Raw genomic sequence first — 24736 nt, forward strand, 5'->3', positions numbered from 1 at the left:
AAAGTAAAATCAACATGTCAATAGGAGGATGAAAATACAGATGAATTTATTTCCCTACTTATATATTTCCAATTTTTAGACATTTCAAATTTTTCAAATTTTACATAATTATTTGTAAAATAAAAAAATTTAAAAGGTTATATTTACATCAGCCTCATATTAGCCTCTTATTTCATTCCAGTTGACACCAACAAAATAAAAAGATCTACTCTACAAAGAAGTCTCTCCTATGAATGTGTAACAAATACAAAACAAAACTAGCTGATCCAGAGGGCTCTTGACATAATTGTATCTCTTAGACTGAATACTAATACCCATAGCACTAATGGAATGAAACCAGAATGGCATGAATAATACATTACTTGCACTAATCAATGTTATGATGTTATAAGCTGATGGAAAAAAATAGAGTAAAAATAGAGGAAGAAATTTCAAATGCAAGTACAGTATAGAAATCTATCTGATATCTCCACTGGATCAGGGTATAGGAAAATTGTTGCAACTCTGCCAAAAGAATGCAAAATCAGTAACAACTGTTGCTTTCTCGTTGTCAAACTGTGCTCTACCAGTGATGTATCAGAGGAAAGGCATTATACAGATGACTGTGATTGAAGGTAAATTATTGATTAATATACATGTGTTTTCATGTAACTTAGTATACCCATTAACAAGATTTGTGATACTAGGAAATGCAAAATTTTAATTGCCTATCTCTGAAATTAGTATAAAATTATATGCCATATGTTAAAACAAAGAACAGAAATAAAATATATGAAAGTTAATTATAGCCCACATTACCCATATTCCTAAATCAAGTACCTTCTAGCATGCGGCACTGGAAGAAATGATTCACAGTTTTCAGCCTTTAGGTAAAGTGGCTAGGTTACTGATGGAACATACCTCAAGGAATACATAAGCCCTCTCTTAGTCACATATATGTCAGTTCCTTTTCAACTGAGGGTCTGAATTATAGAATAGATCAGTGTCCCAGGAGAGAATGAGTGAGAGAGGAAACTAGCAGGTAAAAGGATTCTTAACTCTAAAATCATGTAGGGGAATCTTTTAGGGTATAACATTCCAAATGTGATACAAATGAGGGAAAACATCTTGAAAAAAAAGAAAACATGCTTATCATAAAAACTTGCCTAGAGATGTTCATAAATAACTCTTCTATAGGCCTCATAAAAATGATACAGTTTTGATTTCAAATCATCTTCCATTTCGAGTAACAACATGTACAACTTTTCTTATGCAGGTGCATTGTTTTTTCTGCTAAATTATTTCTTCTAAAACAACAAAGAAAAGAGACAAAGTTATCTTAAGGATTTAATACTGTAACCTAATGAGCAAAAAAATCACCTTAAATTGGATGATATTAGCTAGTTTTCTATGGAACCCTTTAGGTTTATCATATAAGAAACAGAAGACGTATAAAATCGCATTATAATGTAATTACACTGCAAAATAAAGATTTTTTTAGAGTAATTAAAGAAAAAAAAAATCCTGGCACAAATGTCTAACAAACGAGAATGAGTTTCTTGGGGATGTTATAAAATACTCTTTCTTTGGTGATCATTACAAGGACAAATGTAAGGGACTTTTCAATTGACATGGTAATTATCAAGTGGTGCTTGATTTGCTCTTTTCTCCTATTTCAATATTCATTCCCTCAAAAGCATATATTATAAAAAGATGCCCAGTTACAAAGCAGTACAAAGTATGAACATTCGTGGTGCATTATATCCACCACACATCAGGAGCAATTTCCATTAAATGTATGGCTCTGATTCTGTCCTAAGTCCATTTGGGCTGCTATAGCAAAACATCAAAAACAAAATATCACACAAATTTGTGACTTACAAACAACAGAAATCTACTTCTCACAGTATGGGAGGTTAGGAATTCCAAGATCAAAGTGCTAACAATTCAATGTCTGATAAGAGCCCTATTTCTGTTTCATAGATGGCACCTTCTAGCTGTGTCCCCACATGGTAAAAGGGGCAAGGCAACTCTCTAGGGCCTCCTTATGGAGGCACTGATCCCATTCGTGATAGCACCACCCTCATGACCTAATCACCTCCCTGAGGCTGCATCTTCTAATACCATCCCATCTGTGATTAGGTTTCAATATATGAATTTGGGGTTGGTGGGAGGGGCACAAACATTCAGATCACAGCAGACTCTGAATAGGAAAGCCAAGTTTAGCAGAGAAGGCTGGAAGTTCAAAAAAGATTTCCACCAAATTCTACTGCCTTCACCCAGTCAAAAATCTACATCAACCCAGACCCAGAATGCCAGTAGTCACCTCTATATTAGACAGGAACTGCTTTCTCAGGTAACTAGTACTTTTTTTTTTTTTTTTTGAGACAGGGTCTTACTCTGTAGTCCAGACTGGCTGGAATGTGCAGTGGCATGATCTTGGCTCAACACAGCCTCTGCCTCCTGGGCTCAAGTGATCCTCCCACCTCAGCCTCCCAAGTAGCTGGTATTACAGGCACATGGTATCAAGCCTAATTTTTTTTTTTTTCAGAGACAGGGTTTTGCCATGCTGTCCAGGCTAGTCTCAAACTCCTGAGTTCAAGAAATCCACTCACCTCGGCCTCCCAAAGTGCTGGGATTATAGTCATGAGCCACCATGCCATGCCAGTACCATTGTCTTATCTTTTTCCTCTACCTCCCAAATACCTATTGCCAACTCTTTCCATATTCATTGAAGATTGCAAATCCCAACTGCACAGCCAACAATGGAGAGGTAAACATGCCCTGTTTCTTATGATCGAAACACTCATTTGTTAAGTATTTATTCAATTTCTACTGTTTGTTGGCCACTGGTGAGCAAGAAAAATGTCCCAGATTTTATCATATTTTAAATCCACAAGACTGATAGATGAAAGAAGTAGAGACAAGGAAAAACAGAAAGAATAAATTCATTTGGACTTTACCCACTGCAATTAACTAGAGTTCTTCAATTTATCTGAGATAAAATAAGTTTCCTCCACATAAGCGACTAGGCAACAAAATAAAACAAGACTTATCATCCACCCAGAAGAGTACCCAAGTTTCCTCCATATGACAAACATTTATTGAGATACTACAACACACCAAGTATTTTCTAGATGCTAGGGATACAGTAGAGAATAAGAAAAAAAAAGCTGCTGATTCCAGGGAATTTATATCTAGTGAGGACAAACATAATTATTAACAAATAAATAAGAAAAATGTTTAGTAAAACCTGTGTCCTATTAAGTCTGGGATCTTCTTTCTGTTTACTGATAAATCCAGAATGCCTAAACAGTACTTGACAGAGCAGACTCTCAACATCTTTGAGTAAGTGAGTGAATACATGAATTTCAGTTAACAGATTGTAGGGAGACCATATTGACTATCTTTTTTCACTACTGCTTTGTAATTGCTACACATCTGTGTTAGTCTACTTATTGGTAACAGAACTAACCTTATATGGTCACCAGCGTGAGCATGTAGTCCAGGTTGGACCCATCCTAGTAGCACTCTCCCTGGTACCAGTAAGACCCGTACATCAATTTTTTCAAATTGACCTGATGTTGTGAAGAAAAGACCCTTTCCTTAAGGGCCACAAGCTAATGCAGGCTTAGGGCTTCCTAAACACAAATCTCCCCTCCCACAGAGAAGGTATCTCAGAAAAAAATGAAATTCAAATAGTTTACAACATTAGAAGTTTTTTTTAATTTTGTTATTTGGCAAGTAAAGTTATTCTCATAAACAGCTACTATGAAACTACTGTGACAAAGCTAAATCAAAATTGAAATTACAGAGTATTTATAAAAACATAAAAGATAGGCATTCATTGGTCAACCATCTAGTTTTTAGGTACTGTGCTATGAATGCCACAGAAAAAAAAATATTTTTTTCAATCCTGAAAGGTAAGTATTAATAATCTCATTTTACAATAGCAGAAAGTGAGGTTCAAGATTATGGAATCCGTGGCAGGATCCTAGTAAAGATCTAGCTGTCTCCTAAGCCAGTGCTATTTTCACCAAGCCATACTGCAACTCACTACACTTAATTGTCGGCAAAGCTATGTTCAAAGACAAATTCATAGCCTTAAATGCTTTAAGTGTCCTAAAAGAATAAAAATAAATGATAATTAAAGTAAAAAGTTTTAAAAAAGGAACAAAGCAAATCATGGTAGACAGGAAAAGGGAGATTAAGAGATTCAGAGTACAATGAATTACAGTAACTTTGATAAAGTAACATTTTGGGTTGAATTTTTTTTTTTAATTTCAAGGCAAAAGCTACTCAAAAAAGGGGAGAGAGTGGCAACATCAAATTACAAAATAAAGGGAGATATAGCAAGAAATAGAGGTGGCATTTTTAAAAAAAATAAAATAAAGAAAACTACACATATGCCAATATGTTCCAAAGTGTGATTGTAGGTCCATAAAAGTTAATACATGCTCCACTAAAAAAGCACTCAGTGTCTAAGTTTGAGAAATGCTGGGCTAAACAAAGTAAGTTATTTCTAGCATTCTAGGACTTCATCTAGTCTTCAACATGCTTATACGTATATTGCTAATCTTCAAAAGATATATCATTTGACCACAGAATCATTTCACAGAATATACTCTTCAAAAATATTTCAATATAGAAAAATGCACAGAATATATTTACCAGGCCAGCCTAACACCAACGTCAAAAAATTTCTAACAAGTAGCACAACAACAAAAATTAATTGAAAACCACCACCATTGTCTGTAGAGGCTAATTATGTATGAACCACAAGAAAACTATTATAGTTATCATAGACTTCTATATTAATTATTATTCTCTCTTTGTTAGAACTGTCACAGAAAAGGATGTCAAGGAAAGCAAAGTTTAAGAATCTTATCCTTTGTCAGTTGACATTAGGAGGACAAGATAGTGTTGCAATTTTCCATCCTCGGCTGGGTTTCATTTAGATGAGGGATGTGTACCATATAAAGCCAAGTCAATCACGTTCTTCAGTTTGAGGGAGTGGAAGAAGAGAGAAAAGATTAATTCTCTCCTGTTTTGCTTTTAAAATGTCATAAATATTCCCTTTACTTTAGACTGTACTAAGTTCTGGAAACTCATAAAACACAGAGGTGTGAGAAAAGGATGTGCAGTAATCCATTTTATCTATATTGGAACTGTCAATAAGGGTGGGTCTACCTTGGCAATAAAACACTTTTAAAAGCACAATAAAATATTTAAAACTATTTGAATTCAGCATATTGACTCAATGGGAAATAATATCCTAGAACCACACCTGTCAAAATTCAATTGCACAAATGTGACTAAAATCTATCCTACCATTTTACTTGGGTATTTCATTTGCACAATAGAGTGAACACACACCCTGCTTTTCTATGACAGTCTGGACTATACCTGTTGTCCTGGTGCAATTATTAATATTGTTCCCCTTTCCTCTCAAAAATGTCTAGTTTGGATTATAACTACAGGCTCGCCCTCAGTTCAAGCCAAATAATGCCATAAAGCTTTAATTTGGCATAGGGTGGAGGGGAACAGAGAAAACTGGATATTGAAGTCATACATACATAAGAGTATTTAAATCATAGCTCTACTAATTACCTGACCTGGGGGTGATCACTTCCTCTCTGGTTATCAGTTTCCTCATGCATAAAATAAGGATAATAATAGTAACTAGTTAGGGTCATTACGAGAATTAAATAAGAAAATATCCTATGCTTAGCTACACAGTAGCTGGTGTTTAATAAGGACTTCATAAATGATAGTAATGAATATTATCAGAACCACCTCACAGAATGTCAAATTTCTTCACATCTAAATTTCAAAAAAAGCAATACCAAAATCCTGAATAATATGAATGATTATATCAGAAAACCCATGTAAATTGCCTAGCTTATTGCCTAGTCCTTCTTTTCATAAATGTACAACAGCTATAAAACTAATAATCCAGCACCATTTGGTGTTTCATTATATAAACAGAAATTCTACACCTAGAAAAATTGAGCACAGAAAACAATAGTACCAAAACATAATTGAAGTATAGTAAATAAAATCTAAAAGGAAAGCTATAGAAACTCAGATTAGTTGGCTCAAAGCAGCAACATTGCCAGAAGAGTCAATAGTCTAGACTGTTTAGAAGATGCTTAACTTTGGAGTTTTTTGTTTTCTCCATTCTTCACAGCTTTGCTCCAGCCACTCTATTCTTCTCTCTCACCCTACTCTACCCAATCCTTCAGAAATTGTGAAAAGTCTAAGATTTTACTCTAAATGCAAGTTAACAAGTTAATCTGCCATGGTTTCACAGATGCTTACAAAAGCTTCCTTCAAGACTGCAAGGTCAGAGGCAAAAGATTTTACTACTTAAAGCAACAACAGTAGCCAGAATGTCAGCATTTGTGCTAGTTCCCTGAGCCCAAATTCCCACAGGTAATGTGAAAAGGGCCAAGAAGGTGACATCTGCACATGTGGAGGGGTTGTGTTACAGGAAAAGAACCCTGAGCTTAGGGAACCCCTGAATATTTTATAATGGTCAGTAAGCATGCCTAAACTTTGTCCTGGAAGGATCTATTGTCTTTGTTGTACTAAACAACCTACCTCCACTCTGCAGGGAGATACTATCTCTATTGTCCAAGGTTATTCTCTATAAAACATCCTTCTTGAAAATATAATACAGAACAAAGGTAGTCAGTGCCTCTTTTTGCAAGATGTATGGAAACAAGAGACATCCAGCAGAATTGTCTCCCGACACCAACTAGACACTCATGGAATGTTCTCCCATCCTCCCTCCCTTACCATTCCTCTCAAAGTGTTCTGTACTTAAATTAAGAAAATAGTAAACATCGTTTTTTAAAAATGCCATTTTATTTGAAGCAGAACTTCTCATATCCTTTAACGGCCCAATGTGGCTTATTTGTGAATTCCCAACAGAAGGATACAGAATGCAGTGCTTCAAAACCTATTTTTTACAGAACATCTAATAATATCTCCCAGAATAATATTCCTTGGATCACAGTTTGGGAAATCTGGGAAGAATTTATAGCATATGCCCAACACTATCATTCTCTCTTGTACAAGATTAGCTAATATTTTCCCATTTATTTCCTAAAATTTCAAATCCAGAGGGAAGTGTTTACATAAAGAAATGCTCTTTAAAAGTATTAAGTTATCGAGGGCAAAAAATTACAGAGTCCCTCTGTGCAACAGAACCCTTTAAATAATTGAGATAATGTAGGTAAAGTGCTTAGCAATAGCTGGCACTGAGTAAGTGCTCAAAAAATAGCAGCTATTATAAGTATTTGCCATTTTTATCATGGTGCGTTTACAGAACCCTCTTTGTTGTAACAGACTGAATTCCTATTATAAGTAAGGTGGTGAGGCTGTAGTAACATCGGGACATGACTAGTGATTTTTCCTTCTCTAATTCTACTCCCGTACATTTTCCTACATGCAATGTTTCCATTCTCTTCACGCCAATATTTCACTCCACAAACTGGACCTCATAAACTTCTTGGGTTATTTGAGTCTAAATTTGATAAATGTTACCTAAAGTCAGCCTTCCTTTTTGTTTTCTTTTAATGTAAAAAATTAGATCCACATTTGTTTAGAACTAACTCTAAGTTTCTGTTTGTGCTTACTCTAGTTTGTTCTCCCTTAACATGATTGCCACTGTAAGTAAGGTCAAGCTGGATCTCATAACTGAGCAGCAAAAGACACTGGCTTAGGTATCTGAAGCTCCATACTAAAATAAAATACAATGAGGCCCACTTGGTATTTCAAAAGTAAGACAAGATCAGCTCTGCTTAACTAGGTCCCAAAAGAAGTCTCTTAATTCCTCACTTCTTCCAACTCCTCTCATAACAGTGCCTTTAGCTTCTGAGCCTTTTGGGAGAAAAGACCAGACAGGCAAGCTGGTGTCCATCCATCACTTGACTAGATTGTCTCTCAAAAGTGTACCTATGAGAACATATGGACACAGGGAGGGAAACAACACACACTGGGGCCTCTCAGGGGGTAGGGTTGGGGGAGGGAGAGCGTTAGGAAAAACAGTTAATGCATACTAGGCTTAATACCTAGGTGATGGGTTGATAGGTGCAGCAAACCACCATGGCACATGTTTACCTATGTAACAAACCTGCACATCCTGCCTGGATGTACCCTGGAACTTAAAATAATTTTTTTAAGTGTGCCTGTTTGTATTGTCACCATACTTTAAGTAATGATAAAAATTAATTAATAGTAATTAATAATTGAGCTCCACTGAATAAAGTCGGGTCTAGGTAGGAAGACTAACAGTGGGATCTATAACCAGTCTGTAAGTTTAGATATGGGGTTGGGAAGGGAGGAGAACTTCTCCTTTTACAGTAGAATGGTAGATAACAAAATGGCACAGGAATCAAAATAATCCAATACTCTTCTGTGTGTTTACTGTAGATTAGAATGTCCTTAGATAAGTGGTTTTCCTCCTCACTGCTCAGTTTCTTGTCTGTAAAACAGAATGTGATCACTTCCCCTTTATTTCATAGTTTAGGGGAAGAAGAAGTTAATAAACATTTTTAAAATATTAAATTATATCCAACAAATCATAAACTTTTTAAATTTTTTACCATAACATGATTGTGAGTATGGCACATCCATTACTCTGAGTGAGCAAATCTCTTCAGTAAAGTTATAAAAGGAATTTCAATTACTCTGACATTCTAGATCTTTCTTAAATAGCAGCTAAATAAGAAAGTACATTTCCATTTCCAAAATTAAAAAAGAAAATCTTATAATTATACGGCTATCAGTATAAAGTAGAAACCCCCAAATAAGAAATTTCATTGCACTATGGTCTGCATATTAAAATTTTCTACAAAATTCTGTTAAACCCTCTGCTTAAAGTCTTATTACATGTGCTATTTGTAGATATTTTTAAATACCTGTTTCTAATAATGGGAACTTTTTTAAAGTTAGTTTTGAGATATTCTTTTACTAGTGTCGTTCTCACACATTACAAGAGAGAAGGCTGCCAGACATTTTCCTGGACCCTGCCTCAGAATCACCAGGGAACCTTTTAAAAAAACATCCTTTCTCCCTTGAAGTTCAGTGAATCTAAGGGTGGAGCTCAGGAATCTGTATTTTTTAATGCTCCCCTCCAGACTGAACCCAAAGCAAATTTCAGAACTACTAAAGTATCAAGTGTATACATTTCAAGCAGCATCTAGCCGGCAGCAGAAAACTGTTCTTTGGAAAATGAATAGTTCTTTTTATAAGAATAGAAAGTAATCTTCTCTCTGTTCTTTGGAAATGATAAGCCAAGTTTTCCTATATTCTTCCATAATCACCTTGCTGGAACTACTTGTTCTTCAAGCACAAAACCAAAAAGATATAATTTTTTAAAATATACAATATGCGTGGTATATGTGTGTGTTTTTCTAGCTACAAGGTGATGAGAAAAGCAAAGTTCATCATTAGTTAACGTCAAGTTTGTTGTTGGTGGCCGGAGCAAAAAATGCCACTTAGTAGCTGAAAATTCAAAAAAATGTCCTTTAAACAAAGTCAAGAAATTAATTCAAAGTTTAGTAAAATTTAGTGAACTTTCTTTTCATTTTATTTGCTTTAGTTCAAAAGGAATCAAAGTGGTCCTTTCACTTTCCCACCTGGGAAAAACCTTCACTAGTCAGACTTGTAATTTTAACCAAATCATGGCTACCCCCCAGTGGCTACTTACCCCAATTACAAGGTTTTTAGAGAGGTTTAAATTAACATAAAAAGACTTCAAGTTTTATCTTTGAAGTAGCAACAGAAACTAAATTTGGTCTCAAAATGTCCTGGTATGCTTATATTTGTAAAGTAATGATCCAAGTCCTTTAATTTATTTCCTGGGGCATCTATAATTTCTGAAGTTTACTGACTTTGAATTGTGTTGCTAAACCAACGGAAGATTTTTAAATATTTTTATTTTTGCCATTTATATATTCTTCACACATCATATAAAAGGCCCCCTTAATCCTAGACCCTGCTACCAGAAGCACAGTGTGCACACCCATGGGCCCTGATTCAAAAATCTTTTTCTCATCCCCTTATAGATAGAAACACACACACACACACACACACACACACACACACACACACACACAAAGTATACATTTCATTTTAAAATTCTATCTTTTTGATTTTGTGCTTGAAGAACCAGTGGTTACAGCAAGGTGATACATGTCTCCTCTGCTGCATTCCCACAGTCTCAAGGCTGTTCCTGACCCCAGTAGCAGAGGCAGATGTTCTCTGCTACAGAATCAGGTTCACACTTGTGCTTCTGTGGTCAACCTTATCACATAGCCAGGCTTGTTAATGTCTCAACCCCTCAGCAGGTAGCTTCTGTAATAACTTTAACATGGCTACAGCTTCCAATTTGGCTGACTTTCTAGCTCCTTAATCAGCAAAGTGTTCTGATCCCCAGCACTCATGATCACTCTCCTGGCCTGACTGGAACGTGGCACTCACTTCTGATAGAAAGGTCATTGACCTGGTCACCCCAAGTTCTCTCCCAGTCAGTATTCCTTCAGGGACATTCATGTGCCAGACAGAATTCAAATAGATGTGCTCATATGTAAACTGAGGCCAGGCACAGATGGCTCATGCCTGTAATCCCAGCACTTTAGGAGGCAAAGGCGAGAGGATTGCTTCAGCCCATGAATTTGAGACCAGCCTGGGCAACATAGCAAGACCCTGTCTCTGATTTTTAAAAATAAAAAATAAACTGAATATTCAAATTTCTTAGTTATACTCTTCTAAAAAAAAGCCTGATAGCTCTGTTTCTCTGGTAATTAGCTCTTTTCTCATTGTTGAAAGCCAAATATGATCTTTTGTGCTTCTTTTCTTAAGTTATCATATTATAAACCTAAGGCATTATTATTATAAAGTAGGAATTTAAAGCAGGACAAAAGTAATTGAATTGTGGTATCTAGAAAGCAGAAAAAGTTGGGCAATTATTTTCCTACTTAGCCAATATTCTTACAAACACCAACACATTTAAAGTATCATCATTGTGTAATCACAAACTGGTAAAAAATATCACTCTCTCTCTAAAAATGGGCTAGAAGTTAGGAAGAGAAGCTTCTTAAAGTAAATCACCAACAGTAAGAAAAATCAACTAATTCTGCGACAGTAAATATTTATTCCTTGTGGTACACATCAAATATACAGTGGTCTGCATCAGAATAATATTTATTCACAAAGTAAAATGAATTACTTACATGTTACTGTGAAGCAATATGCCACACATTTTTTAAAAGACAGAAGCATACCATACAAACATAACTGAAACTAGCAACTAGAGTTAACTATATTTATGAAAAGTTATAGAAGCTATAACCATACATATAATTTATATTTATAAGAAAAAGCACTTTCCAAACAGTATGTACCTTATGACCCAATTTAAAACTATTTCTATCTCTTATTTATATTTATACATAATCTAACACATTCATAAATCTGGAAGGCTATATACTAACTTTAAACTATGATTTCTTTCTGGGTGGTAGGATTAGGGTAATGTTTACTTTTATTTCCTTTCCTTATCTGTATTTTCTGACAAAGAATTCTGATATTTAGTACTTGTGTACTTTTTAAAAGTTATATTGAAAAGAAAGTAAAAATACACCATGCTAATTATCAAGTGTTATCTGAAGGTACCACCTTGTCCTTTCTTTAAGAAAGATTAGTGTTACTTAGTAAATTAGAGAATGCTTTTCTTGTTTGAGGCTTTCTCAGAGGATAGGGAGCAGTGCTGCACATAGAACACTGTTCCAAGGTCTCTGCTGTTTGTTTCCATCATTTTTTAAATCTGAAATTCCTCTATATCTCTATATTCCAGACTAAGAAAAGACAAAAGTATGTTTTGCAATAACTAGCTTTTGCTGCACTCTGCTGGAACATTCCCTGATGTTCTATACAAAATGATCAATAAAGTATGCCTAGGTCTTTGCTACATCTGGTTAAAATGTCCTCATGTAGGTTTATACATGTCTATGAATAATTAAGAATATTTTCAACTAATAAAATTGATATAGTTTACAAACGTACACACCAAGTATCATCACGCTCACATATTAATAAATGGCTATACATGCAATAGTTGATTATGATTAACCAGTGATTATGATGTACTAGAGGAAGTATTTTTAAATGGTATATGTTTTGTACTCCCTCAGGACTAGATCTTTTCTTATCTTTTCTAAACAAATTCAAAGTTCTATCTTCAATCATGTAAAAGTCGCTTTAAATTCCTTGGATGTACGTACTTGGACTCCTAGTTTGTAGAATAATTTATTTACAGTAAAAAAATAAAATCAAATTAAAGCAGGCCATTCTACAGTTTAAATAGCCAAATGACTTACACCTGCTTTATGTACTGATCAATCCTTTCATTTTTACTCCTTTACTGCCTCCTCCAAAACACACCTGCAGTCAACATTCAGCATGAAGTTCTCTTGCTGAAAAGCAAATCAATTTGTGTTGGCCCATGATTCCATAAAACAATGTCTAGAGAGGCCTCAATAATACAGATGCAATGGAAAAGAATAGTGGCCGGCTGGTTTCAACGATCTTCCAAGAGTAGTGAAGAAAAACTTTCACCTTAGCAATGTCTTGGGAGTTGCAAACACAGATGTTGGCAAGAATCCCAGCATACACAAAATACTTCTCAGTTTTTACTAATACCTGCTAAAATTATGTTTTGGCCTCTCTGCCTGGAAAGAAAAGTCTTGAGTGACCCCTTCTTTTGACTTTATAATCTACATAAATCTTTCAAAGAGGATTCACAGGAAAAGTTTCCATGGAACATTTCTTTTCCAAAAAAAAAAAAAAAAAAAAGGCAGCGGGTTCCTCAGCATCATCACTGTCTCTGTGGATTTTTCGGCTGTGGTATCAAACAAGAGTGAGGAAATGCAGGAGACCCGAGGCCACAGAACAAAAGCACCTGCCGAAAGGCTTCAGCATGGATTCCTGCGCAAACCTGGTAACAGTATCATCATAAGCCAGGTGCATACTAGTGTCCCCCTGTGTCTGGTCCTGGTCAGGCAGCAAACCCAGACCTCACCGCCAAAATAGCCAGGGTCTTGTTTTGCATAAATGACCTGCTACAAGACAACAGTGTATTGTGGAGAAGACACTGACCTAGCAAAGGGAAGAGAGCCAATACCGTTAAGACATTTGGAAAGGGCAGAACCTAAGCTCGGTCTCTAAATCCATTATCTCATGAAATCACCCAACGGAATATTAGCCCCATTTTAGAGAAGATAAAACTGAGGTTCAGAGCACTTCAATCATCTGCGAGAGGTTACAAAGGTAGTCAGGGTTGAAAAATAGATTTTCTGACCCCAGAATCTCTTTCAAAACCAACAAACCATCTCAGAAGCCCCAGTTCTTGTCCCATCTCAGTTATTAATAGTGCAGAATCTTGGACAGGTCATTGAATATTTAAGACTTCTTTTTATTCTCCTGTGAAATGAGGTAACTAAACCTAATTTCCAAGACTTCTTCAAATTCAAAACTCCATTATTCTCAGAATCTGTTCATATCTTTCTTTCACCACCTGCCCCCCACCAACCAATATTTTTGGGGTTTTTTTGTGTGTGTGTGTCATTTTTGTTGTTGTTCCTGGTTTTTTTGCTTTGTTTTGTTTTTTTGTTTTATTTTGTTTTGTTTTTATGTGGCATAAAGATGTTAACTCTCTAGGCTAAAAATCTTAAAGGTAATTTTAAGGGCTTCATATGCCAGACACTCTCTGCTGCTGAGAATAAAGTTTGCAATTATCAGTAATCTCTCTGAACCTGATTTTTAATGAAGTATACAGATCATCAAACAAAAATAGGCCAAACAAAGCACCAAATGCTCTTAAAATATTTAGCTTAGTTTCAGGAAATTTCATTTCCTACTTATTATTTATTCACTACAAGTTTGAAAAATACCAAAAAAAAAGTTATCTAACACATTTGGAATCAAGAAATAAGATTCCACACCACTATTAAGATCTGGTTCCACAACATTTTATTATCATAAGACAATCTCTAAGCATATTTATATAAGGTGACAGTGAACTTAATTAGAAAACTATTGCATTTAAAAAGCAAATGTTTTAATACTTTAAAATGGAAACAAGCTCCCCATTTCCATCAACAGCTTAATCAATCATTTGGCCTCAACCAAAGAATGGTTATTTCAAAAAGAAAGAAAGCAATATTTTTTAAATCTATTTTCATCAAAAAAAGTACATTTTATTTCATTTTTGATGTACAATTTTAATTAAAACTTAAGTCCATATATTGCTTAATTGACAGATATTTTCATTAACTAGCAAATAGTTAACCCATTGTCAGAATCCTGAAATAATGTGTGTGATGAAGAATAATTAAGGTAGCAAGGGCAAAAGGTTACTCAAGACTTTACTATAGTATGAGTTTAAATTATAGGTTTTAAACAAGATGTAAGGACCAATTCACATGAAAAAAAGAGCAATTTTAATGGAATGCAGAACAAATTAACTTTTTAACATTTAATACTACCCAATTGCATAATGGGATTTTGCTAACTGCTACAGGGAGCAGAAAATAAAAGTAACACTGAAAGGTATGCTTGTTAACTACTTCAAGCTAAAGGTATTATTGATCTACTAAATGCTGTAGTAAATGGACACATTGTGACATGAAGGACTCTGGGTTCTGCCATCTGATTGGCACGTTTTGTGTGTTGTTTCTTTTTTAAAAAAAGGAAATGGATCACAAAACTTTTAAGGAGTTTTGTTAACATATTCCCATAATGTCTTCTCAACAGTTTGCAAGACTGGAAAAGACTTCTCTTGCAGTTACCTTCTGCCCTATTAAGTCAACCAGAAAGGTGGCTACACGATGCTTTCAAACCCAGCGCTCTCCATGGGGGTGGAGCCACCACAGCATTCCTGTCTCCAACAACCTAGGGAGCCTGCAATTCAATCTGAGCCTCTAGCTTGTAAAGCAATAACCACAGGGCATGGGGCAGCCTTTGTTTTCATCCAATTAATTGAGCGAAAATGGTTTCCACTGTGAAAAGACCCTTCATGACCTAGCCCCAAAGGTTGGCAAAAAAGAAAGAGAACACAAGTCTGAGCTTCAGAATTCCACTGCAAGAAGTCACCCTGCCAAACACTGGCCACACACTCAGTCTCCCAAGGGAGAGGGTTTTTGCATGGTCAGTTTTTGTTCCTAGTCATCAGGGGTTAAAATACATCATCAGTCTTCCTCTGACCAAAAGCAGCCCTTCCACAGAAATGGCACACTGCAAATCTCAAAGGCACTATCACAACCACAACCAGCAACAAGTGAATACATGGATTTGTCCATTAACACACATTTGTAATCAAAAATTTATCTAATGATCAACCTTTTCATTTTTACTCCTTTACAGAAGATAAAACTGTCCATTAACACACATTTGTAATCAAAAATTTACAAAGCCAGACGAACCAACACAATGCTACTTTCAAGAGCACTGAGAGCTCATTTTAAATTTCCTCCAAAGATGCCAAGGGCTGTAGTAATTCACTCTATAAACTTATCGAGACGCCTAGGCTACGCTAGGCATTCTGTATGCAAGGCATTGTGCTTGGTAAAGTGAACAAGATGGACATGGCCCCTATCCTCAAAGAACCTAGGACCTAGTGGCTGCACATTGGACCAGAATATAGTCTCAATCACCTAGGTTTAACCCTTGGCAAAAATAAAAGTGCCCAAACTTAGAAAGTGGATGTAGCAAGTCATTAGAAACCTTTATTCTTTCTCTCTCTCCTCTTTACCTGATCTATTTTCTGTTTTTTCATCTTTTGGTGAAGTTCCCAATGAACTTGGCTGAATGAAAGACTGGCCATTTGAAAGAGAAAATGGTACTAAGACTTATGTTAACCAAAAGTTGACCGTGAAAACTCACTCTGATTAGCTAGAAAATCTCCTTTCTTATAGTCAGGCATATACTAAAACATTGTGAATTCCCATGATCTTAACAGACTCTGCTAAACAGTTATGGCAACCTTTGTCTTGGAGCCTGGATAAACCTAAGAGTCTCTCTCAACTCAACATTTTTGGCAGTCATTACAAATTGTTCAAAATCATAATAGGAGATGAAAATTATTTGCTAATGTAATCTTAGATTGCATTGAATGACAGAGTTTTTATGCCCAGTAGAAGGTTGGACTACATGACTAAGGTCAGTTGCAATGTCCCAAATCTAGGAATATGAAATTATAAAAAGAGGAAGTATCCAACTTAAATGATTTATAACATTCCAAAAGTATGTTTATTGTATTCAAGCCCATAGAAGGAATTTCCCCAGTGAGACAATGCTGTAAACTGTGTTTATTTCAAAAACTCACCCCAAAGATTCTTTTAGCCCATAATGTACTAAAATAGAACTGAATCTGAAAACAGTCATACTGATGTACACTAGTAAATGAAGACAGTGTCAGGGACTACTTAAAGAATCACCCACACATTTTCTATGCTGCATCAACTCATAAAATTAGTAGTAATCCTGTAGTTTAGGCCTTAAAATGCTACTGTTCTTTGACTTTGTAATTACCATTGTAGAAAACTATCTTAAGAAAAGAATCTTTATTTAAAAAAGAATAGTCAAAAGAAAAAATTAAACTCAGCCTAAGTCTTAATAAAGAAATCATTAATTAAATTATCATTCATGGTCCCAGTGGATTCTCCACCTAGATAAAATTGATAGTTAAAACAGACGACAGTAGGTGTGAGACTGCCAGGATTTTTTGATACCAAGAGTTGTAGGCACGCCTGGTTCGCCACACCTTTACTATTGAAACTGTATTTTATCTGAGTCAGTACTTGATTGAAGGCTATCAAACCTGCCATTTAACTTATTATCCAGTATTAACTATGAGGAGACCAGAAAAATTTACTCATAGTAAAAAATGACTTGACTCTTTTTCTAGGTCCTGAGTGTCCAATTATTCCATAACATTCCCTACTAACTATATCAAACATTGTAGTCAACAGCTTTCAGAATTTTATGTAAAATCATTTTTATTTTAAGAATAAAAGCCTAACTCAAGGAAGAATGCTATCAAGCTAGAAACCAAAATTTGAAAAGATGAACTATTTTATAATGTCATTTCTAGTCCTATGATTCAGGCTCATGAAAAATATGCTTTAAAAAGAACTATATATCTAACTCGGATGTAGCAAGTAATTTACCTCAAGTGATATAAAGCATAAACTTTCAAATGTTTGCAACTTAACACCAGAAAGATGATGGGACCTATTCTTGTTCCAAGATGATAATTGCTTTTTAAGCATAAATGGATCTAAAAAAAATTCCATTGTGACAAAACTGGGAGTCCCAAAACAACTTGATAGTTAAAACACAGTCAAAGCAAAGGAGCACCTGCAATGACTGCTGAACTCCAGGAACAGGAATTATAAGCATAGGCATGCAAGTTGTAAAGTGCATATCTCATTAGCAAAATAATTTCCTGGTCCCAGGGAAATTACTGGCAAAAACAGAAGGCACACCTTCAGAAACTCCCTGAAGAAATGCCAATTGCCCTTGGGACAGGACCAGAGAGTTCAACAAATATGTACTGAGCACCTAGAATGCGCACAGCAGCATAGTAGTGAACAATGTTAGGTCTGGCAGTTAGTCCTACTCTGGAGACAAACTAAAAACAGGCTGAAAATCCAATTCAACTAAATTGTACAGTACTTACCTGTACTGTACATAGTTTAAGGTCTTGGAAGAAAAAATGACACAGAAGCATGGCTATGAATTTTTTTCTAACAAGATGGGATCTATTACAAAAATACATTAGAATAACCTATCATTGGGCTATGTAGTTCCTATTAGTCGCTAATTTCAACCAAAATGATTTTCATGTAATACATTTTAGTTAAATGTTCTTTAAATCTCCTCACTCATGGTTGTGAATATGGTTTTTATGTTTAAAGTGTCATATTTAAATTTATTCTTCCTCCAGGTCTAATGATACAGTAATGTAAAGCATATCTGTTCTTTTGTTATTCTAAATGCTGTCAGAATGTCTGTCAAGAATCAAAGAGAGAGACAAAAACTGACATTTACTAATAAATTGCTCTATTAATTAAGATTTTTACATTCAAGCAATACTTGACCTCTATGTCACTTCATTGGTCTATTTATAGCTGGGCTTACTTAAAATTCTTGATCAGGTGAAATATGGCCTCAGGATAGACAGTCTCAGCAAGATTGCCAACAATGTTTTGTACCTCATATCTATACATATACATAGAATTTCAGTGAAAAACTGTTATCCTTCTGTGTTATGCTCCTTATAAAAAGTAGCTGAAAAATTAAGCTAAATGCACCCGTGGCCACATAGAGAAACAAATAGAAACCACAAAAAGGAAAATCAAGTTAAATGACTAATCTATTAATCAACCTGTTTGTCACTTCATTTGCCAAGGAAGTCATGATAATACCTTGAAATAAAAGATTAGACAACAACAACAACAACAAAAATTATGTATGATGTATCCTGCTCATATTTCACTTAAACACCATTTTATTTTTTCAGATATGTAAATAATCATCCTCAATGGCAAATGACTACAATAAGAAGTAATATTTATCCATGCTTATAATTATTATCTGTATAAACGTCATGCTCCTTAGGCCATACACCATATTATAAACATCTTTATATACCTCCTCCAATCTTAAAGACCCCTACGTAGAGTAGATGCTTGATAAATATTTGATAGTACAGTCCGGTAAACTGAATCTCTAATCTCTAAATTTTAATGATAAAATAATATTCATTCTAAGAGCTTTTTTCCTTACTATCCCCAAATATTCTTACACGTTACACTGAACATATGTAGACTGAATAACACTTTTCAGACTGAAAACGACCATAAAATGTATTTCCTAGACTGAATCTACAGAAGTTAAATTAAGTACATACAGAAGTTCATGTAAAAAGCAATAAGAATACACCATTTTTGTGTTGTTTCTTGAAATATGATCAAAATCTAAGTTTAAATTTATGTGTATAAGAAAAAGGAATAAATGTGGTTTACCTCAAGAAAACAGTTTTGCAAGGTTTTTAAACTAGCTCCGCAAAACACAAAGATTGCATCTGTACTTAGTGTGCTTAACAATAGGTTTGTGGACAAGCAAGAGTGTTGAAACCTTCTCAAAAAATATTTTAAATATTAAAAAACTATGTCAACCCTTGTTCCACTCATGACTGAACTTGATACTATCAAGAAAAATTAGTTTCGGATGTGGGATACTTTAGGGATTTGAAGTAGTTTGCTAAATAGGAAGCTGAATCCAATTACTTTTATGAAGATTTGGCATCTTCAACTGAAAACCAATATTCCAATTAACATTAGACAAATATCCAAGCTTATCCACATGTTCCAGGCATCCTTTCTGGCTAAAAGAAGGCTGCATTTCTGCATATAATTATTCCCGTATGCATATGTAGGGTCTGCACTATATTGGAGGTATAGAAAGCATACACACACACACACACACAAAATTTAAGTTCTTCTGTGGTCTGTGGCCAAGATTTTTTTTAACCATATATATGTATATTTTAAGTAGAGGACACATGAAATAAGATGTAAGAAAGCAGAAAAATAAAAGTACAGTGGATCTTATGAGACACGTGTGAAAAGGAGAAAAAGATAGGTTGCATTTAGAAGAGAAACACAAAGAAAAGTTGGAGGATCAGATCTATGCTGGCATAAACCTCAACATGTTTTTAGGCTGTAAGGAAGCAAAAGAACAAGGGAAAGATAAAAAATATAACAGCCAGAAAAACTAACTCTTACATAAATCAGTATTCCAGAAGCTAGTGGAAGGTCAAAGGGATCAAGGAAGGGCTGATCTTAAAGAGAAATTAAGTACCTGATCCTTTGAGCCAAGAAGGACAGCAAAAAAAGTTGGGAATAGATGTAGACAAGTTTCTAGAAAGGTTGGTGAGACAATGAGGGAGACATAGCTGAGGGTCTTGCTGGGAGAGAGAGAAAGAGGGCTGAGTAGTAAGCTTGAGGTGACTGCTGACTGGCTAAGAGAATCAGAGAGGTGACTGACCAAGGTGAAACCAACATTTTAGACAAATGAGTCTGGAGGCATGAATTTCAAGTGGCAGCAGGAAAAGAGACAGTGTTCTGATGAGGCTAAGCTTCCTAAAGGAAAGTGATGTATAGAGCAAGGGACCCATAGGCGCAGAGTAGAAAACAGTTGAGATGATCAGTACTGGATTTCATGCCCTAAAGAGAACAGGGAACATGAAAACAAATAGAAGAATAAGCCATCTCTTCTTTAACATACATCTTTCTCTGAGGTCTATTTGGCAAACAGTCATGGAGTACTTCCATTATGTTACTGTCCTGTGCTTTGGTGGGCAAGCACAGAAATAGCCCCAGGTGTCCATCCAAGCTCATCAGGAGAAAAGATGGAAGTACGCAAGAAACCATAATATAAGACAGAATAATATAAGTAAATTTCACAACAGAGGTTTAATCATAGTGCTCCTACGGTTTAAAGTCAGAAGAGATCACAGATAACTGGAAAAGGCCTGGTGAAACAGAAAAAGCCTGAAAGACAAAAGGGTCTCTGGAAATCTTCCACAAAGGAAGATGAAGGAAAGAAAGGAGAAATACATGTAGCAAAAATGACATAAGCAAAGGCATGGTGGGAGAAATGTATATGGCAAATTTGATCAAAAAATTATAGTCTAATAAACATATGAAAAAATATTCAACATCATTAAGAAAATGCAAAATAAAACCACAGTGAGCTATCATTACACACCTACTCGAATAGCTATATTTTTTTTTAAATGGACAACAATAAGTGATGTAAGGATGGGGAGAAACAGAATCCTCATACACTGCTGGTAAGAATACAAAATAGGGCAACCTGGAGGCATCACATTACCCAAATTCAAAGTATATTACAAGTCTACAGTAACCAAAACAACATGGTATTGGTACAAAAACAGATACATAGACCAATAAAATAGAGAATCCAGAAATAGAGCTGCACACCTACAACTATCAATATGACAAAGTCAACAAAAAATAAGCATGGGGAAGAGACTCCCTATTTAATAAATGGTGCTGGGATAGCTGGGTATCCATATGCAGAAGAAGGAAACTGGATCCCTACTATCATCATATACTAAAATTAACTCAAGGTGGATCAAAGACTTAAAATGTAAGTAAGACCTCAAACTATAAAAATCCTAGAAGAAAAGATAGGAAATACACCTCTCAATATCAGCTATGGCAACGAATTTATGCCTAACTCCTCAAACACAATTGCAACAAAAACAAAAATTGGCAAGTAGGACCTAATTAAACCAAAGAGCTTCTGCACAGCAGTAGAAGTTATCAACAGAATAAACATACAACCCACAGAATGAGGTATAAGGAATTTAAACAAATCAACAAGAAAAACAACTTCATTTTTAAAATGGGCAATAGACATGAACAGACACTTCTCAAAAGAAGACATACAATTAGCCAACAAACATATGAATAAATGTTCACCATCGCTAATCATCAGAGAAATGCAAATAAAAACCGCAATGAGATACCATCTCACACTAGTCAGAATGGCTTTTGTTAAAAAGTCAAAAAATAACACACTCATGAGGCTACAGAGAAAAGGGAACACTTCTAATGTTGACAGAAATGTAAATTAGTTCATCTACTGTGGAGAGCAGTTTGGAGATTTCTCAGCTAACTGAGAGTTGGACTACCATTCAACCCAGCAATCCCATTACAGAATACAGACCCAAAGGAAAATAAATAGTTCTACCAAAAAGACACATGCACCCGTATGTTCATTCACAATAGGAAAGACAGGAAATCAACCCATGTACCCATCAACAATGAATTAAATAAAGAAAATGTGGTACTGGGGACTATTAGAGTGGGGAGAGAGGAAGGTGTGGGTTGAAAAACTACCTATTGGGTACTATGCTTACTACCTGGATGACAGGATCCACACCCTAAAACTCAGCATCACTCAAACTACCCAGGTAACAAATCTGCACATCTACCCCTGAATTTAAAATAAAAATTGAAATTTAAAAAAATTTTTTAAAGAAATTGTGGTATATAAACACCAAGGAATACTACGCAGACACTAAAAAAGAATGAAATCATACCTTTGCAGCAACATGGATGTAGCTGAAAGCAATTATACTAAACTAACACAAACAGAAAACCAAGCATCGCATGCTCTCACTTAAAAGTGGGAACTAAACATTGGGTACATATGGACATAAAGTTGGGTACAACAGATACTGCAGCAATATAAGAGAGGGGAAGAAGGAAGGGGGGTAAGGGTGACAGATTCTTTCAGACTGTATATTTACCTTTGTACCAAGCCTGCACATGTACCCCCTGATTCTAAGATAAAAGTTGTGGAAATAAAATAAAAGGGAGCAACCATTGAGGAAAACTGACAGATGAACCTCAAAAACATGATGCTAGGTAAAAGATGCTAAAACTACATATTGTATGATTCTATTCATGTAAAATATCCAGAAAAGGCCAACCTACGAAGACAGAAAGTGGATTAGCAGTTTCTTGCAGTTGGAGTGGGAGTGAGGATTAGATGTAGCTGGGCACAAGGGGGCTTTTTGGGGAAAGGTAATGTTTAAAATTGGATTGTGGTAATGGTTGCACAACTCTACAAATTTACTAAAAATCCTTAAATGATACAGTACAAAAGATGAGTTTTGGTATGCAAATTATATAAATAAAGCTGCATTGTTTCTTTTTCAGAGGATAGGGTAGCTTGACCAGCATGTAGTTTCTGCAGAAATAGGAGATGAGATTAGAAGAAATTGCGTACAACTCTTCAGAAATCTTTGCATGTCGGAATGAGAAGTTTCAATGTAATCTAATAGCAACAGGGATCCCCTGAAGGTCTTCGAATAAGACAAATACAAACAAATAAAAACTACACATAATTGTATTCGTAAAATTAACTTTAATGTGCCAGATAGATAATTAACTTTATCTAATGTGGTCAAATTAGTTGACACATTTGACCATAAGGACCAAGACCTGTGGGCTTCCTTGAGACCATGGCCTGGATTTAGCAAGGGCATGAGGAGTCACACTCTACAAACCATAAAGTATCATCAGACGGGTTTTATTTATTTTATTTTTTTGGGATGGATTCTCACTCTGTCACCCAGGCTGGAGTGCAATCTCCGTTCACTGAAACCTCCGTCTTCCAGGTTCAAGTGATTCTCCTGCCTCAGCCTCCCAAGTAGCTGGGACTACAGGTGCACGCCACCATGGCAAACTAATTTTTTGTATTTTTAGTAGAGATGATGGGGTTTCACCATGTTAGCCAGAAGGGTCTCAATTACCTGACCTTGTGATATGCCCAACTTGGCCTCCCAAAGTGTTGGGATTACAGGTATGTGTCACCGCGCCTGGCAAAGGGTTTTATTTAACCCTATATAACATGGCTTACTTTCTAACCTGACTCTGGCATAATGTCACATGACATTATATAAGGAATGAAATCAAAATATTTTACCCCAAATATGTTTCTTTGTCATACTTGAAATAGTCCTGCAAAGCTGTCTCTTGTGGGGAAAAATCTACATTCTGTAGAATCCCTTTCCCTTTCCAGGACTTTTTTCTGGACAGAATCAACTGAGAATCTGATACAAAACATTTGCAGCCTGTTCTCTGAAGCCTGCTGCCTGAAGACTTAATTTCCATCAGCGGAACATTGGTCTCCACAATCTCTTATCATATATATATATATATATATATATACATGTATATATATATTTTTTAGTTTGGGGGTATATGTGAAGAAACGCCAGATGTAGGTGAAGGGGAGGAAGGCAGCACAATCTCTTATCTTAACCCAGACATTCCTTCTATTGATTCTAGGTCTTAAGACAACAACTTAACTCTTTCAACCAATTGCCTATTAGAAAATCCTTAATTTATCTGCCTGGAAGCCCTGACCCCACCCCTTCAAGTTGTCTCACCTTTCCAGGCCAAACCAACATCTTACATGTATTGGTTGATGTCTATGTCTCCCTAAATTGTGTAAATCCAAGCTGTAGCCCGAACACCTTAGGCACAAGTTCTTAGGAACTCCTGAGACAGTGCCCCAGGCCACTGGTCACTCATACTTGGCTCAGAATAAATTTCTTCAAATATTCTACAGTTTGACTCTTTTTGTCAACAGACAGAGGCATATCCTGTCAAATATTTTACCTTGAATCACAAAAGTAAGATAAAAGATGGAGGGAAATGGTCCCATGAAAATCTATGACTTCCATAGGAAAAACATCACCAAGAATATGGCTTCTGGCTCATCCTTCTAACTGGGAATCAACTGAAAAAGAATATTAAGTGATGGGCTAGAAGTCAACCCTAGATGAGGTGGGGTGGAGGAAAGTGGGGAAATCAATATTTGGGTGAGGTCCTAATTCTCTGAAATTAATATCCTCTATGAGAGATTTGGAAATCACATAAAAAGCAAAGTTAAAAACAAAAATATAGGTGGCCCATCTGGGAGCATGGTAAAGTCGGATAGGTGCTGGGCTTACTGTATGACATTCTATCAATGATTCTCAGGTAGTGTGACAAATATATTTAAATCTACTTAAAGTCCAATGTTCAAAGTGCATTTCTTTTAATTACATTAAATCGCTTTTCCCACTGCTAGATTGTTC

At 35.5% G+C, this 24736-nt stretch overlaps 1 protein-coding gene across 8 annotated transcripts in view; it reads right to left on the reverse strand.

Moving 5' to 3' along the window:
* BBS9 (Bardet-Biedl syndrome 9) overlaps window positions 1–24736 on the reverse strand; it is a 456994-nt gene that overhangs the window by 153512 nt on the left and 278746 nt on the right. Inside the window, exon 20 of one of the 8 annotated variants that reach the window (XM_032286829.1) lies at window positions 4362–4977. The exons of 6 other annotated variants lie outside the window; for them this stretch is intronic. In XM_032286829.1, coding sequence (XP_032142720.1) covers window positions 4930–4977 — 48 coding nt within the window. In that variant the 3' untranslated portion in view covers window positions 4362–4929. Of the gene's footprint in view, window positions 1–4361; window positions 4978–12830; window positions 17611–24736 lie in introns of those variants that run through there. One more of the 8 variants, XM_032286828.1, reaches the window with a different exon arrangement.

This window comes from Sapajus apella, unplaced genomic scaffold (assembly GCF_009761245.1).
Source record: "Sapajus apella isolate SASKATOON/1434 unplaced genomic scaffold, GSC_monkey_1.0 scaffold19, whole genome shotgun sequence".
NCBI lineage: Eukaryota > Metazoa > Chordata > Mammalia > Primates > Cebidae > Sapajus > Sapajus apella.